The following is a 17,102-nucleotide window of genomic DNA, read 5'->3' on the forward strand; positions in this document are numbered from 1 at the left end:
ACTACATATATAAAAGTCCAGCAGACGAGCTTCATCCAGCCGTGGTTATCGGGACAGTCAAAGGCGCGAGTCGAGCCGGAGACAGGAACCACAGCCAGGTGTAGGAGCAGGAGCAGAGACGAGGTACTCGGTCAGGCACAGAGCAGAGACGAGCCAGAGATGAGCCAGAGGCAGGATCCACAGCCAGGTGTAGGAGCAGGAGCAAAGGCGAGGTAAACGGTCAGGAACAGGAGCACGGATGAGCCAACTGGAGTCTGGAAGCACTCCCACTCCCCAGGAGGGGAGAGGAAAAGAGGGACAATACATGAATCGCACTGCACCAAACAGAGGCATGGAGAACTAAATGATAAATTATGATCAAGAATAGAGGAGAGGAAGGGTAGAAGTAAAAAAGGAAAGAGGACAGAACCCCAGTGTACCATAGTTACCCCAGCTTCAACTTCTAGCAGCCTTTTAAAAGATATAGTTATTATTAAGTTTAATTTAAACAAACTAACATTAAGTTAAATAATCTCTGAATACTAACTAGTCTGACAATAAGCCTGTCCAAAGAGGAATGTTTTCAGTCTAGCTTTGAATGTAGAAACTGAGTCGGCCTCTCTTATATGAGCTGGGAGTTTATTCCATAAGACAGGGGCTTGGTGGCTAAACGCTCTACCTCCAACCGTACTTTTACTAATTCTAGGAACCACAAGCAGTCCTGCATTTTGCGAGCGAAGTGTTCTGATTGGTTGGTAAGGGACTATGAGGTCCTTAATATAGGACTGGGCCATTCCATGTAAGGCCTTATAGGTTAACAGGAGGATCTTGAACTTAATTCTAGAATCAACTGGGAGCCAATGGAGCGAAACTAACACAGGAGTGATGTGATCTCTTCTGCTGGTTCCAGCTAACAATCTAGCAGCTGCGTTCTGAACAAGCTGGAGACTTCTTAAGGAACTCTTAGGACACGCTGCTAACAAGGAGTTACAGTAATCCAGCCTCGACGTAACAAATGCATGGATGAGTTTTTCAGCATCACTCTTAGAAAGTATATTTCTGATCTTAGCAATATTCCGCAGGTGAAAAAAGGCAGTTCTGCACGCCTGAGATATGTGAGCCTTAAATGATAAATCCTGGTCAAATAAAACCCCAAGGTTTCTAACTGTGGAATTGGGGGCTATACTTATACCATCCAGGGAGACTATCTGAGCAGACAGAGCATCTCTGAGGTTTTTAGGACCAAGTATAATGACCTCAGTTTTTTCTGGGTTCAAGAGGAGGTAATTAATTGTCATCCAGGTCTTGATGTCACTGATGCAGGCGTTCAGTTTCTCTATCTGGTCTTTCTGGTCAGGCTTCATGGATAAATACAACTGCGTATCGTCGGCATAACAATGAAAATTAATGCTGTGTTTCCTGATTATGTTTCCTAGGGGTAACATATAAAGCGTAAACAGGATCGGTCCCAAGACTGAGCCCTGTGGGACTCCATAGTTGACTCGAGTGCACTGAGAGGAATGGCCATTTACATTAACGAACTGATACCTATCAGACAGATAGGATTTAAACCACTGGAGAGCAGATCCTCTGATCCCTATGTCCTGCTCTAATCTATGGAGTAAAATACCGTGGTCGATAGTGTCAAAGGCAGCACTGAGGTCCAACAGGACCAGAATAGAAAGTAGTCCCTTTTCTGAGGCCAATAACAAGTCATTAGAGACTCTAACTAGTGCAGTTTCCGTACTGTGGTGGGGTCTAAACCCTGACTGAAAGTCTTCAAAGTGGCTGTTGTCCTGTAGGTGGCAGTAAAGCTGCTTAACTACAACTCTTTCTAGGATTTTAGAAATAAAGGGCAGGTTTGATATCGGTCTATAGTTGGCCAAGATGCTAGGATCCAAACTGGGCTTTTTCAGAAGAGGTTTAACAACTGCATATTTAAAAGACTGCGGCACGTAACCCGTTTCCAGAGAGGCATTTATCATTGTTAATATGGGATCATTAATTAGGGGAAAAGTTTCTTTAAAAAGTCTAGTGGGAATTGGGTCTAACAGACACGTTGAGGATTTGGAGGACGTAATAATTGTGGTGCTAAAGTTTGAAATCTTTAACTCTCAATTTAATCCTCTCTTTGCTACCATGTGGATCTGGAAGCTAATGAACATCAGAATTTGTCCCTTTTAAATTTTGCTTTCTAGTTTTTTGTTCTTTTGGTTTCTGATTCATATATGGAGTTCCGTTTATATTTACTATTTTTTTTCCTAATCCTCACCTGTTCTTACCTGACTGCTTTTCTAAAACAGCTGATTTCTTCTGTACAATTCCAATTTAGTTTACTAAGTTTGGCTTCACTTTGTCTCAGTCAGATCCTCTTCACTTGACTTTATTATTATTCTTTTTTCTTTTTTAGGTTGGATCGATTTTGATTATTTATTAAATTTCACATCCACGAGTCTCTGTTTCTCTGAGACTGAAGGATTTGGCCACCCTCTAACCAACAGGAAATCCTTTTTTTTTTGCAGTGGGAGCTCACATCATGCTACACTACACCTATGTGTATTCCTACTCTGATGAAGTTCGCTTGGAAGGCTCTCCTTTAGTTTGCCTGTTTTACCCATGTAATCTGGATGCCCAACTTCTGCCTCCCATTAGTTAAAGAGACATACCTTCTTTGTTTGCCGGTTTGGAGGAGAATGTGTTTCTACTCCAGTCACTTCTGCACCACACAGCCAAGATCACCTGAAATGTTTTTATTTTTTATTTTTCTTCTGGCCTTTTCTTCAGCTCCGTTCCCCCCATCTGGCATTATTTTCTGTTCAGGACATCTGAGATTTGCCTTTTAAGCAGAGGAGAAGGGGTAATTTTTAGTTCTTTGTGATTGTTTTTACCGGATTATTACTGGTAGTTGATATCCTGTTCATCATACAGCATCACCCCATTGCAAAACCATAAGAGTAGTTTAACTGTTTGACTTGTCAGACCGCAGAAACAGACAAAGATATTGTGTGTCATCAACAGCAGTAAACAATCAGGAGTTTACTCTCACAGTGACAGAAAGGACAATAGGTCAGCAGCATAGCTGAAGGTGGTTCATCATAAATGTACGTAGTAGAACAGATATAGTCTGTTTCTGCATCACTTGTGTTTCCAGTTACATGGCACTGAGCAAAAGACTGAACCGGCAGTAAGTTGACTGTGAGTGAAATCCTTAGTGTGACACATTTGAACATCACTAAATGGATCCAAGTGGGCCGTTACTCAGGATTAAGTCTTTCTTAATTGGCTGATAACCTCTTTAAGCGATTAGAGAGAGGACTGTCTAAAGCTGCTTCATTTTGAGTCAAATGTGATCCCTACTTTAAATGGAAACAAACGTAAAGACTAGAAATAAAAACATTTACGACAAGTTTTCATCTAAGAACTTCTATAGAAAAACAGCAGCTAATTTTTACGTAATCGAGTGATATTTGAGAAAATGCGAATAAGCTGACATAAAGACAAAAACGCCATCTGATGTCTCGTCATTGCAGTGGAAGCTGTGCAGGAAACAACAGCGACAGTTAAACTCTGCAGGACATGTCAAACAGTCTCTGTGTCAAAAGCCAGGCTGTCATCATCCCAGGAAGTGTTTGTTTTGCAGCAGCTGCTCGTTCACATACAAACAACTGTAAGTGCTTAACTTGACACACATACAAACACACACACACAGCTGAGTCTACAGTGAAACTTTTCAAGTACCGTATTTTATTTTCAATGAGCACACAGAGATATGAAAGCAAACAGCTTTGGTGGTCATTTCAAGGCCAATTAGGTCTTCTGAGGAAGAGTAAAGCTTTTATGTTTCCAACAAAAGGTTTATTGTAATGACCAAAGGGCTTTCCATTCATAGCTTCTTTTAACAGATATTTGCACCGGCTTCTCTCTGGTAAAATGCTTGTGCCAGCTTGTTGTTCTTAAAGTGCCTAGGATAGCACAAGGGTTACATGTGCGCACCTGTGCCTTCCTTAAACCCCTACTACTGCACGTCCCCCCCCCCCCCGGCAATGCATCGTGGTCCCCCTGGGGGGCGCGTCCCACTATTTGAGAAGCACTGCTGTAATCCATCTGTTAAGGCCCGTACACATCGGGACGAATATTCGCCAGCGTTTTTCGCCACATTTTTTGTGTTCACACCCAGGCGATTTTCGCTGACGTTGAGCCGAGCGAACATGCAATTTCATTCCCTGACATTAGATGGCGCTTAATGTAAACAGAAATACTCCTGTACACAAGGTGGCGCTGCGCAACTTTACGCTTCTTAAAGTCGCTTTTCACTCAGAAGAAGAGAGCAAGTATTTACGCGCTAGTCAGAATAATAAAAAGAAAACATGAATATTTCAAGCACCAGTAGCTCCAACTGGTGCTTGGTTCGGGGATATTTTAGAATGTCCGTCATTATTTCTCCGCGGCAGTGTAGACGCTACTTGGCGTCTATCTTCTTCGGATTTGGTAGTGACGTATGGATGGCGCCCGATTTAATTCATGGAAGTGCATATAGGAGAAATGAATAATTCTGGTTGGATTTCTATGACACCATGACAAGAAAGAATCCACAACTCCTTTAATATCGTCCAAGTCCAATGAATTTGGAGAAGCAGCTGTCCAGTATTTTGATGGCAGGATTACCTAAATTTGTTTTTTGAATATAGTTAGATTGAACATTCATAAATATTGTAAAAAATGTCTATTCTGATGGTAAGATTACCTTCCATTATTCATGTAGAATGGTGTTAAAGAGCATTTGTCAGTTCTATACCCGTAAACCAGAAGTACAGATTCAGTGGCGGAGATGCCGCCCTTTTTTTCTGACGTCATGTGAAAACAGTCCGTACACTGTAAACCCGAACGTTCAGAGTAATTAAATATAATGAGTAGCTAATACTCAAAATTAAAAAAAAACTCTTCTAACTCAATCATATGAAGTTTGTTCAACACATCCCCTGTTTTGAGTAAATGTAACTAATAGTTTTTAATTTAAAATAAAATATGTTTAAATTAAGTAAATTAAACCTAAAAACATAATTCAAGTGTAATATATAGATTTAAGTATTGCAAACTGTAAACCCGAACGTTCAAAGTAATTAAATATAATGAGTAGCTAATACTCAAAGTTGTCAAAAAAGCTCTTCTAACTCAATCATATAAAGTTTGTTTAACACATCCCCTGTTTTGAGTATATGTAACTAATAATTTTTAATTTAAAATAAAATATGTTTAAATTAAGTAAATTAAACTTAAAACATAATTAAAGTGTAATATGTAGATTTAAGTATTGCATCCTGGATTTCTTATCTCTCTTGTTTCAGGTGGATTAAACAATTCCTTGTCCCGCATGCTCTCAAATTTTTATTTTTATTTTTCTAAATATTGTAGCAACCTCCAGCCCCGCCTTCAGCCCCTAAGACTCATGGGAAGTGGGAAATCTTGGTGTGAAAACCATGAGTGAGAGGGCTGGAAGCAGAAGTGAGATCCATGCTGTTTGGCTGTTTACATGTTCAAATAAATAGAAGAAGTAGGCAGACGCGAAGGCTCCTTTGTACAACAAAAGATATTGTTTAATAAAATAATTCTTGTAAGAGTAAAACTTACGTATGAAAAGTACTTTCATTAGTTTTATTTAGGCATTGCACAGAAAGGAGTGAGTCATTAATATTGTTAGGCAGGTGTTTACAACATTTTGCTGTACAATCTAAAAAGAGGTTTTGGGCTGTAGTTGGAAAGATTAACTTTTTTCCATTGTTCTATCTTAATTATTTGGTTTGGTGAAAATAAATCATTGTTTTGGGTTCATTCAACTTAAAAATGACACATAGTTGTCTGATGTAGTTATTTCACTTTCAATCAACTTAATTGAATTAAGTTGGTGTAACTTTTGTGTAAATGCACCATGATATAACGTAAGGCAGCGCAAGGAATTATGGGATGCCATTCTCTTTGCCAAACTGGGCAGATTGGGGTTTAAGTGTGCGTTTTTGTCCATGGTTTTTGTTGTGTAGCTGTTTTACTCTGTTTGAACTAGTAAATTAAACTGTTATTTTTATTTCTTTCTGCACCATAAGTTAGAGTTCTGTAGACGATGATGACCAACCCCGTAGAGCTAAAAACATGGTATGTCCCATTATTAAAGGCAGAGTTTGCAACACCTGAGCTCCTGTCTTGAACTATGAGACATTGCTGGGTCATTCATGTCTTTGATGTGAATAGTTCAAGGTCCAGTAGTTGAAACTTTAGAAAAATGTGCCAATGTAAATTGTTGAAGCAAAATTTATAACATGTTTTTTCAATTAGACCAACTTATCAATTTGAGTTAAATTGCCATAAAAAACTGAGTTGCATGAACTCAATTCAATTAGGTGTTACCAACTGAAGTAATTCAATTAAGTTGGATCAACTTTTTTTCTTTTTAGAGTGTTTTAAGTTACCATTACTCTATTTTTTTAGCCAATCATTTGCCTAAAGAAAATAAGTTTTGAAAAGCATGGTTTTGAGTTTACTGACTCAAACAAATTGATTATCCCTGTACAAGAAGGTAACTAATAAATATCGAGTTCTGTTAAGATAAAATTGTTGTTTTTCCCTATTTTTTTAAGTTATGCAAACTTATTCCTGTGGCTTTAAAACTCAAAACTGCGAGTCATTGTAACTGATGACAGTTAAGTTGTCTTAATGTGTAAATGTAGGTTATATTTAATGCCAATATTTGACTTGCACAAATTGACACTTTTAATTTAACTGTTATGAAGAAATACAAGTAGCACACAATTAAATCTTTTATGTTATGGAAAACTCAGACTTTTTAGTTAATCAACTCAAAAAAATTGTGGCAAATGATTGCCTTAATTTTTTTAAGTTCTGGTAACTTGTTCGGGTTTACAGTGTAGTCTTTAACTCCTGCATGGCTGAGATTTAACACCAAAACTCTTCGAAATCAAAAGGTAACAATGTCAAGATCTCTAAAAACGTCACCTGAAAGGTACCGTTGGTTCTTTTAAGTTGATCCATCTAGAATACTGCCCAAAAGTTGTTTTTTAAATGATCCCTCTTCAAGACATCCGATCAACAAGCAGAATGTTTCTATTTTTTAAACAAGAGAAGCATTTTGAGCCTCAGCTCATGTCTATAAGATCAATCAATGACAAGAATCAGTTTCAGCAGTTTCTTCCTTTATTAAATTCAAAACAATCAGTTTTACTGGAGCACAATTTAACATCCCATTAAAGCTTTTCAGGCAGACACATTTAAATGTCAGTTTTAGCCAACATGCTTAAAGCAAACTTTGTTGCTAAACAGCGTTCAAAAACGACTCGCAGCCTAATTAAGAGGATTTTTATGGTGTCATCCTCACATACCAAATAGACTCAGCAGTCAGACAAACCCGTAGGTAATCACAGCACTTCACCATAAACCACTTCACATGCGCAGAATGTCGTTTCACAATAGCAGGGAGTTCGACTGTGGCTATGACTTGACTCCCAAACACAGAGCCAGCTCGTTTTTCTGGATTTTTCCATCGTTGTTGACGTCACAGTGATGCAACAGAACAGCGCGCAGCTTGTCCAGTTCAGGACCTGAGAGGCTGGGCTGCAGAGGAGAAAAGAAGATTTGAAGAAGGAGTTTAGTTTTTCTGCTCGGCCCAAATGATTTCATTTTAGAAAAGAATTAAAGCGTTTGTTAACTTTTGGTCAAAGCTGTGAATGCTTGTCTGTTTTTGACTGTGTTTTTGCAAATTCACACTTTAAATGTCAATTAATCTTTGACAACTTATTCACACAAAAAAGCTAAAGTTATGCAATTTTGGGATTATCTCTGTCCAAAATCAAAAGTGGTTTTGTGTCTAAGAAATTGAAAACAAGAAAAACAGGGCAGCATTTTAAATTATAGTGAAACTCTAACTGCATGGTTCAACTTGACCCAGCAGAGCTGAAAGGGCACCAAGCACGTCTTTTATTCTTGGAATAAAATTGGTTTCATTCTTTGACCACATGATCGTGACATTTAGTTTATTTTTTTTTTAGATCACCGTTCACATATTTTCAACTTTTTCCAACTAAAACAATAAAAAGCTTATTTATGACAATATTTTTCCTTCTACAAATATATTACTAAAGTTGTTGCCATTTTAGCTATTAGAGTTGGGGGGGGGGGGGGGGCATCGTTTTAGATTTAACAAAATGGCAAATGTGATGGAATCACTCAAACTATTTTTGTGAGCAGTGTCCAACCTTCAACGATGGGTTTTATTTTAATTTTGTTAAGAGAAAAGATAAATCCCACTGAACAAGATTTTTCTTATGTTTAATAAGATTAACAAGCAAATGACAGAAATCTAGATACAATTATTTGAGGTTTTTCCAACAGGGCAGCAGAAAATCTCACCCTGACCAGCTCCATCATGTCTTTAACGAAGCCATCCACCTCCGGACCTTCCAGAGCTCCAGTCTTACTCTGTATCATGAATAAACAAAAAGAATATATCGAAATAAAACAAATAAAGTTTCTACGATTTCACTTTGACTAGAAGTTTTCCCAAACAACCCAGTTTCCTCCTCCTGGTTCATAAAATAAAGCCTTTAATTTTTTAAACTCTTTAAATTTAAACCAGGTACATAGCTTCAGCATAAAAGCAGAACACCGAGTTGTTGTAGAGTAGAAGATTTTTAAACTAGGTGGAAGCACAAAAGATTTGGAAACCAAAACACAGGCCAACAATTTATCCAACATCAGGAAAAACATTGAGGAAAAAGCAGTTCTTGGGGAATCCTTCACCAGCAGTTCCAGAAAAAAAGACACTATAGATGAAGTTGATTGTAGTGGATAAAACATTAAAACATCAACAGCTGGCTGAACTTCAATAAGGAACAGGTCTTTACAAAAGCTGGCGTCACATTACACTCTTTGTACATTTTATAACCATTTTCTTCTGTAGAAAAGAAGTGTTAAGAGATTCCAACGTTGTGGGCAGAAGATGGAAAGGACACTCATCTTTTAAATACTTTATTTTATTGAACAACGTTGTAAATCATCTATAGGAATAATGGTATTCTGAATGTGTTCAATGCGGAATGTTGTCACTACATGCGATTTCTCCATATAAAAAAAAAATAATTTGACATACTTGGTTAGGATTTGAACTTTGAACTTAAATTGATTTGAGGAATTTCTGCAAATGTAGTTCTGACCTTACCACATCATAGTGGTCAAAGATCTTCTCAAAGTCTCTCTTTCTCTCTTCTTTACTGCTGGCCTTAGGAAACAAGAGAGGGAAATTAGTTTAAAGGCAGCTAAGGGAAAAAACAAAACATGATCGTCTATCACATGTTTAATCAGTGAAGCAGAGACACAAGTGGCATTACTTACATCCATATGGAACTGAAGCAGGAAATTGTCCTCGAGGGCCAAGACCCTTTGTGATAAAGGGATGTTTAAAAGCCAGTAAAAAGACACCCCCGAAAATAAATACATAAATAAATAGATTTTAAAAATAAGGAGGGGGAATAAAAACAAAAACCCCAACAAAAACAAGGATAAACAGATTTAAAATAATTTTGAAGGGCAAAAAAATTAAATTACCTGGCCAAATCATTAAGATCCAGACGACCATCCTTGTTTTTGTCAAAAATCTTCATCTGTAGGCGGACGCAGATACTTCAGGTTTTGGATTTTAATGTCATTGCATTTAAATTTATCCATATTTGTTTAAAAAAAAAAAATAAATTATAAAAGCCAAACATGGTTTGTCTGATCAATTAGTTTCTCGATAAAAGTCTAATGAGACAAACAGAGAAGGATGAAAAAGATTAAGAAATTAGATCTAAATAATCTTGATCATAACCTTTACATCTCTTTAAAAACCTTTAAACTGTAGTGGTAGAGTAACCAGTTACTAATAGAATATTTTGAATTTTATTCTATTTCTAAGTTGAAACTAACAAACTTTCAACTGTTGCCAATTTATTTTGAAATCCCAAACTAAGACGTTCACTCAAATTGATTTCTAGTTGAACTGAATGATTTTGCAGCAAGCGGTGCAGAAAGCTGGCATTACAGAGCATGTGTGTGTAAACCCCACCATGGCATCGGTGTACTCCTCCAGCTTGTCCGATGACACCTCTCTGTGGTGCTGCTCAAACAAGTCCTTCAGGAACGCCTGCAGTAAAAGTTTTGCAATGTAGAGACAGCCAGGAAAGGTACTAGTAACCGCAAGAAATGTTAGAAATCTGCAACGACTTTAATAAATGACCGAAGACTATAATTTTGAGATATTTTAACTTTTTCAACACAAGATAGTTTTGGTGATTTGAGACGAGTCTTACCCACCTTAAGCTCCTGAGCTGAAATGTAGCCGCTGCAGTCAGCGTCATACTTCCTCCAGATCTAGAGAAAATGGAAGATTAGCAAACCCTTGCATGATAAACAGAAAATCTTAGAAAACTCAGTAAAAAGAGCAAAAAAAAAATGATCCGACTCCTTCCAGTTATTGCATAATCTAAATGTAGAAGAAGAAACAATGAGGCACAGCTTCAAGTCACAATACATAGCTGACCCTTGATGAGCTTGATGAAATCTATATGTTGCAATACACTTAAAAGTCACATGGTATTTATTTGTGTCCTTCCAGAACAAAAAAATGACAGATTTGAAGTTACACCTCCTAATGGTGTTTACCTATAACCCTACCTTCATGAAATCCACACTGTTGTCCAAGGGGGCCTCTCTGTGGAAAATTAGCAGGAAGTTCTCCTCCTCGGGCAGAATCATGCTTGCCAGCTGGAAAACAGGTAAAAGAGCAGAGGTGTGAGGAAAAAACGGATTTGCTCTGAGGAGGAGAAAGCAGCTGGTAGCCGCTGATTTGAAGCAGCTGCTGCAAACTGTGTAATCACCCGTTGTCCTCTGAAATGCAATAGAAATGTGTCAGAACAGCTGACTTTCAGTGGAGGGGAGCTGGAGCTCTCTGAGCTGCTGGTTCTTCAGCATAAATGCATTGTGATGACAGAAACCCCATGGTGGCAAAGATAAACACAATAGTCTGAGACCTTGTTGCTTTTGTGCTGCTAATAGCCTTTGGACACGCTCTTATGCAATTTCAAACTAGCTTGTAATCTTGATTGGTTTCATTAGAAAATGACTCTTAAGAAAAATGTATTCAACATTTGGTGGTTTTATTCAGAAAGGGAGCATGCATTTCCATTTAACTGATGTATTTTTGAACTCCTGTGGTCCTGATGGATAGTACTAAAGTCTATTGCAGGTTTTACAACAAGAATTCAAAACCTGCACACATGAAACAAACGCTTTCTGCTTTGAAATGTACCGCAAAAGGATCCACAGAGGAAGCGGCCATGCAGAAGCAGCCACTCATTCTGGCTTCTCTCCAGTTCACTCTGCTCATGTCTGTTCGTTTAGAGCAATGTCAGCTTTCCATTAACTGATTAAATTGATCCCAATGGTCTTTCTTTGGAAATGGCTGCAGTAATGCAGATGGTAAAATGGGAGACCAGTGTAGTTCAGTGTCGCAAACAAGGCTCAGTGATGCTTGTGAAGGCTTTCATTTTTTCCTTATAATTCATAAAAAAACGTTATTTAATAACTATTTGTTTACATCAGATGTGTATTGCAGGAAAAAAATAATTTAAATAAATTATAAACCCACCAAGATAATTTCATAATGTTAAAACAGTCAAAGCGAATTTGACCTACACAAAAACAGCCATTAGAACTAATAAAACACACACACCAAAAGCCACTTACTTTTCAATAATGGAGGAACTTCAGTTTTGAATGTTAATAAATGTTGAAAGAGGGCTTGAAGCTTCGCCCAAAAGAGCTGTGAAACTGCTCATAGAGGGGAGTCGCATTTAAAGTTGCAGCAACACCGGATGTTGTGGCTACTGATAACATTACTGACTTCCTTTGATAATATCTGTGTCAGAAATAACAAGCAAATACTCTAAGCTTAAAGCGAAAGGAGAGACATTTTACATTTACTGTAAAATCTTGTTTGTGTGTTTTATATCACATAATAGCACATTATGCTACTAAGAGTGTTAGACTAAGAAACGTAGATGACAGCTTTCTGACAGCAGTGAGCTCATATTCTGATGTCTAAATAAGATCACAGAAGGCTGTTCGTTTGCATTGTTGCTGCATTTGCAGATTGTGCTAAAAACCTCATCACTGAAACTTTTTCAAGAATTCAACATTGTCATCCAACCCAAATTTTGAATGTTCTGCAAAAATCTGAAAGTTGTCATAGTTTTGACATTACATTCCCATATGGTTTCTTTCTCTATTATTTTTTTTATTATTTTTGGTGATTCACACAGTATAAGCCAGCGTGTTTTTGGCTCCATCTACTGTACTCTCACTACATGCAGTAAAAGACATGAAGACGCTTTGACAAATTCTAAGATTTGAGACCAACTAACTCATTTTTGAAGTCTGGATTCATGTGGCAGCTTTACTTTTAAAACAACAATTAAAATTAAAAGAAGATGATAACATTAAACACATTCTCACAAGTCAAGAACAAAAACTCTAATAATTTGCAGTTGTGTGTAACTTCTCTTTTTGCAGGTATAAACAACATTGCCTGTGAGTATAATATTATTATATGGTATTATAATTATGACGTGGTAATCTACAATGGCACTATACAATGATGTACAATGACGGTTTCTAGTAGCAAAATCCAGAAAGATTTTTATACAAACTGGGATTTTCTTGCAGAGATTAAACTAGTTTGAAACCCTTTTATGGGGTATAAAGCAGCGTTTGCTTCCTGCTATCTCTGCAATTGTTTATACTTGAAGCTGTAGCGCAGACATTTCACTCATTTACGTAAGATAACACATTTTGTATATTTGTTGATCTAATATTGACTTCTTTTAAATGAAGAAAAATAAGTCAAGTTTAGGGATAAGTGCAATACTTCACATTTGCTGCAGGAGCTATAATAGTACGATAGTATAGTCAGCATATAAGTGAGAAGTGAAGGGAGAAAGTTTAATAAATTACATTGAGGAGCAAAATCACCACAGATATTAGTGTCAAAAGCCTCAAGAATTTCTAATCAGTGGCTGTTCTGAGGAATAAGTAAAGAACATGTGCAGCCCAATCCTTAAAATTATGGTATTAGGAAAAAAAAGGCAGAAGCCATAAGAGCCTTGAACTCCCTGTTCCTGCATGAACTGTGGTAAATGGCTGCCTGTAACAGCAGGCCACTTACACAAGACGTGTATTGATTTTTTTCCAGCTTTGATAAAACTGGCCAAGGCTTTTGGTCTGTGGGTGTTATACATCATGGGAGTGGCTTAATGAGGGAGTAAAAGTTTCCTTCTGTGAAGTAAAATGATTTACTTCATTTCTATGATGCAGTATTGGGACTGCTTCCTCTGCCAGGAGGTGCATCACAACATTTAGAAGAGTGTCTGAGTAAACTGTCTGAAATGCTTTAAGCTATTCTGGAGAACAGACTATAAAAGCATTCGTTTGCATAATGGTGACCAACTCTGAGTAACCTTTGCGTCCAATAATTTCAACAATCCAAAAGGAGATTCAAACTTTTTTTTGCACAGTTAAAAATAGATATATAGTGATGGATTTCTTTAAACATTTAGAACGTATATTTTTATCGTTCAGTGCTGTTTTTTGGTGTGCAAAAGGATGACTTAGGATGCCCCCTCAGCAGTCCCGGAAAACAACGTTCTTCTTATTAAAAAAGCCAGGGTGTTTTAATGTTATGGTGAGGAGATAAGTGAATAATAGATAAGTGCAGCTGAACAACAGACAAAGGGAGTTATTGGTGTGAGATGACAAAAAACAAAAGGAAATGTGGGTGAGACTGTTGGTGCAGAGTAAGCCTTCCCTCTTTTCCCACCCTTCCTTTGTTTACACACTCACCTGCTATCTTACAGCCCCTCCCAACCCCTATCTAACAGTACCGGGGCAATAAAAATGGCAAGTGATATTGAACCCATCCAGTAGTACAGTTTTGAGCCAAATGACAGCTTAGCCGAGGAAAACGAAGACGTACATGGATTTAATTGAATCGGTTAGTTCAAAAGGGGCCCAAGTCCACAATTTTTCAAAATGAAGATATTATTTGTTCTATGGTCTTCAAGGGAAAAGCTATCTGATTATGTGCAAAAAAGTCCCAAGTCCGTTGTAATGTATTGACTACGCTTGACATTTGAAATGCATCAAGTGCAAAATTCCTGGACTTGGGCCTCTATTGCATGGGTTTTGCTTTATCCCATAGATGGCAGCACTAGTTATGCAATATGGCAGCGCCCCTGTTTAATTCAAGAAGGGCCCAAGTCCAGAGACTTTAGTTTGCTAGTCCTCTGAAATTATAAAAGTGAAGTGCTTCATATTATAGCATTTGTAAGCTATGAACTGGTGCCAAATCTGGGTAAAGTATTAATCATTTGGTGTAGCCTCCCTGTAAGCTATCCAATTAAAATCATTTCCTGGAAAGACAAACTTCTTTGACTTGGGCCCTTATTGAATTTACCGATTCAATTGTCTACCAGTGGATGCATCAGAATGGGGTGCAGAAGGGCTTTTTATCTGCTCCTGGTTCGCAACAATTTGAATAAAAAAAAGACATTTTAATCCTACTTTTTTTAAAATTATGTCCTCCGTTATGAGAAAAATGATACAAGAACATGTTTAAAAACACCAAAAACACTATTTTCATTGGAGAGGGTCTTTGACCAAACTCTAAACAAATACCAGTATGTGAGATTAAATCAATAATTTATTTGATATTTCATCATATACAATGCTTAGATAACATTTTTGCTCTATATTTTTATTAATGGCCTAAGCTTCATATTTGCTCTTCTCAACAGGCTTCAAGTTTTTATGACTTTCCATCACATTTCTTATAGTAATTTGCAATAAAATCAAGCTTCTGAGTTTAAAATACATCAAAATGTATTTCCGTTTCTGCACGATTCAATACAGAAAATAAAACAGAAAAAAGAGAATGTGCACATTTACATCCCGTGCACAAACACACACACACACACTGTTGGTACAGTTCTGGAAATGAAGGAAAAACACAAAACTTGAAATGGACAAAACTAATAAGAAACTGAAACTTGTAGCCTTTAAATATTTCAAATGAATTAGTGGGAACGTTTCCTTCTTTAAGCCCAGCAATAAAAAAAAAATCCACTTATGTTTTTGCTTTCAAGTAGATGCTAAATTAAAGTGATTTTGGAGCCATAGTGGTTTGATGCATCAATAGGGATCAAGGGGCTAACAAAAGGGCACAATCAATTAGTGAAAACCTTCAAAAAAGCTCTGGGCCAAAGCCAGGGGTCTGTAATAAAAGCTGTACCTCCTGAATCTGCAGCCTTCCATCCGCAGTGACGTCATAGGCAGACATAAATCTCTCCTTCAATTCCCGAACTCGCTCCTCTGTGGTTTCCTCCTTAAAGAGACCAGATTGAAGGGAAGTCAGTAAATAATCAATCGCTAAAAATCCATAAATCCTTTGGACAGAATGCTGAAGTTACAGGCGCTGAACCTGTACCCATAAATTAATATGGTACATTTATTCATGTCATGTTTTTTGGAGTGTGCTTTTCTTGGGATTACTTATTTGAATCCACAAAATGAATACAAAAATCTAGAGAAGTTGTTCTTATTAGCCAACCTTCCAGTTTCTTTTTTCTGACCTCCTCTCATTACACTGTCACTATAGAAACCTGTTGATCCATGGTGCTAAAGTCTGAATCATAGCTTCATGCAGTGCAGAGCACATAGTGTGGTGCCACTCTTCTGTATTTGTCCTCAGAATAAACCTTACAGTGAATTAGGAACGCTCAGTCTGTCACACGTCCTGTTGCATATAGGCAGCGTTTTAATGCAAGGCATGTATTGATTCACCTGGAAGGTAGGAACGTGGCAGAACAAATAGAAGCATGTGGGGCAACTGAAGACTTTTTGGCAAATTAAATAGAAAAAAAACACAAAAATTAGGCAAAATGATTTGTAGTTTTTGTGTTCTATTCATTTGAGTCATGAGAGTCCATGAATAAGGAGACAGGAAGAACCTACGGCAGATGTTTCCACCTCATTAGGGAAATCTTCTTCCAGTTATCGCATTTGGACTTGTTCAGTAAACACCATGAGCCATTAGTGCACACTCTCAAAAGCTTTTTTCACGGGTTAATTTGTAACCACATTGAGTGTTTTTCCTCTGACATTACCCAGAGCTCCTTTATTAGGTTGCCAAAAATCCATATGGGGGAACCCCACCCATCCTGCAGCCAAATCTCCACAGCAGCTCGCAGAGGCACAACTGACAAACTTTGACTATTTTAGGCTTGAATTTCTTTCAGCTGTACTTTTTGAATTTTGTGAGCAAATCAAAATTGTGGCCAAACAGAGCGCACACCAAATTTTTTGTATATGGCAAAAAATAACTGATTTTTTCACAATAAAGTGAACGATAAAACATTGAAAATGTTCTGTGGCGTTTTTTGTTTCAGCCGTCACCTGACATGCACCGTTTCTACGGGTATCACGTGGAATTTTAGGGAAAGAGTCATTTCATGCACTCTTACCTGTGGACCCAGTCTTTGCATCATGTGATGGAAAAACTCATCAAGTTCTTTACCTTCAATGTAGCCATTGTCTTTAAATAAATGAAAAACACAAGTTACAAAATTCTGATATTAAAATATTTTTTTGAGTTAAAGTGAAAAAATGTTTAAATATTCCTAATTCAAATTTTTTTCTGCAACGGAAAGGTTAAGTTTAGTTTCTCTAGAGAAGCCTTACTTTTCAAAAGTATGTTACATTGTTTTTTCATGGAATAAAAAAAAATCACATTGTTCATTAGCATGATTGATGAGAATATTAAAAAAATATGTAGTAAAATGTTCTCACCATCTGCATCAAAGTGTTGCCAAATTTCCAGAAAACCAGCTGCATCCAGGTTGTCAAAAGCACTATTCATCTTACCGGGAGAGAGGGAACTCCCAACTTTGCCACATGAAAAGGAAAATGTTTGTGTCTATGCGGCTAAACGCTGAGCTGCAGCCCCCTTGACTGGCATATGCTGCGTTTCT

The 17,102-nt window shown here is 37.3% G+C and overlaps 1 protein-coding gene across 1 annotated transcript; it reads right to left on the minus strand.

The window, feature by feature from the left end:
- Positions 1–7,164: 7,164 nt before the first annotated feature.
- LOC101157482 (secretagogin) lies at positions 7,165–17,099 on the minus strand. The gene is made up of 11 exons (XM_004077676.4): positions 16,921–17,099; positions 16,596–16,666; positions 15,365–15,457; positions 10,696–10,785; positions 10,336–10,392; positions 10,088–10,165; positions 9,589–9,644; positions 9,376–9,421; positions 9,203–9,262; positions 8,395–8,463; positions 7,165–7,599 (listed from the first exon to the last, which is right to left on the minus strand). Exons 1-11 carry the CDS (start codon positions 16,988–16,990, stop codon positions 7,477–7,479), a joined length of 813 nt encoding a protein of 270 aa, XP_004077724.1. The 5' UTR covers positions 16,991–17,099; the 3' UTR covers positions 7,165–7,476.
- Positions 17,100–17,102: the final 3 nt, after the last annotated feature.

The sequence above is a fragment of the Oryzias latipes genome, chromosome 16, assembly GCF_053564925.1.
Source record: "Oryzias latipes strain Hd-rR chromosome 16, Olatipes_Hd-rR_3.1".
Lineage (NCBI taxonomy): Eukaryota > Metazoa > Chordata > Actinopteri > Beloniformes > Adrianichthyidae > Oryzias > Oryzias latipes.

Coding starts and splice junctions, on each gene's coding strand:
- LOC101157482 (XM_004077676.4), bottom strand. CDS start 16,990: ATGAATAGTGCTTTTGACAACCTGGATGCAGCTGGTTTTCTGGAAATT. Junction 16,667..16,920: donor GCAACACTTTGATGCAGATG/GTGAGAACATTT, acceptor ATTTATTTAAAG/ACAATGGCTACATTGAAGGT. Junction 7,600..8,394: donor ACATGATGGAGCTGGTCAGG/GTGAGATTTTCT, acceptor TCTCCTCTGCAG/CCCAGCCTCTCAGGTCCTGA.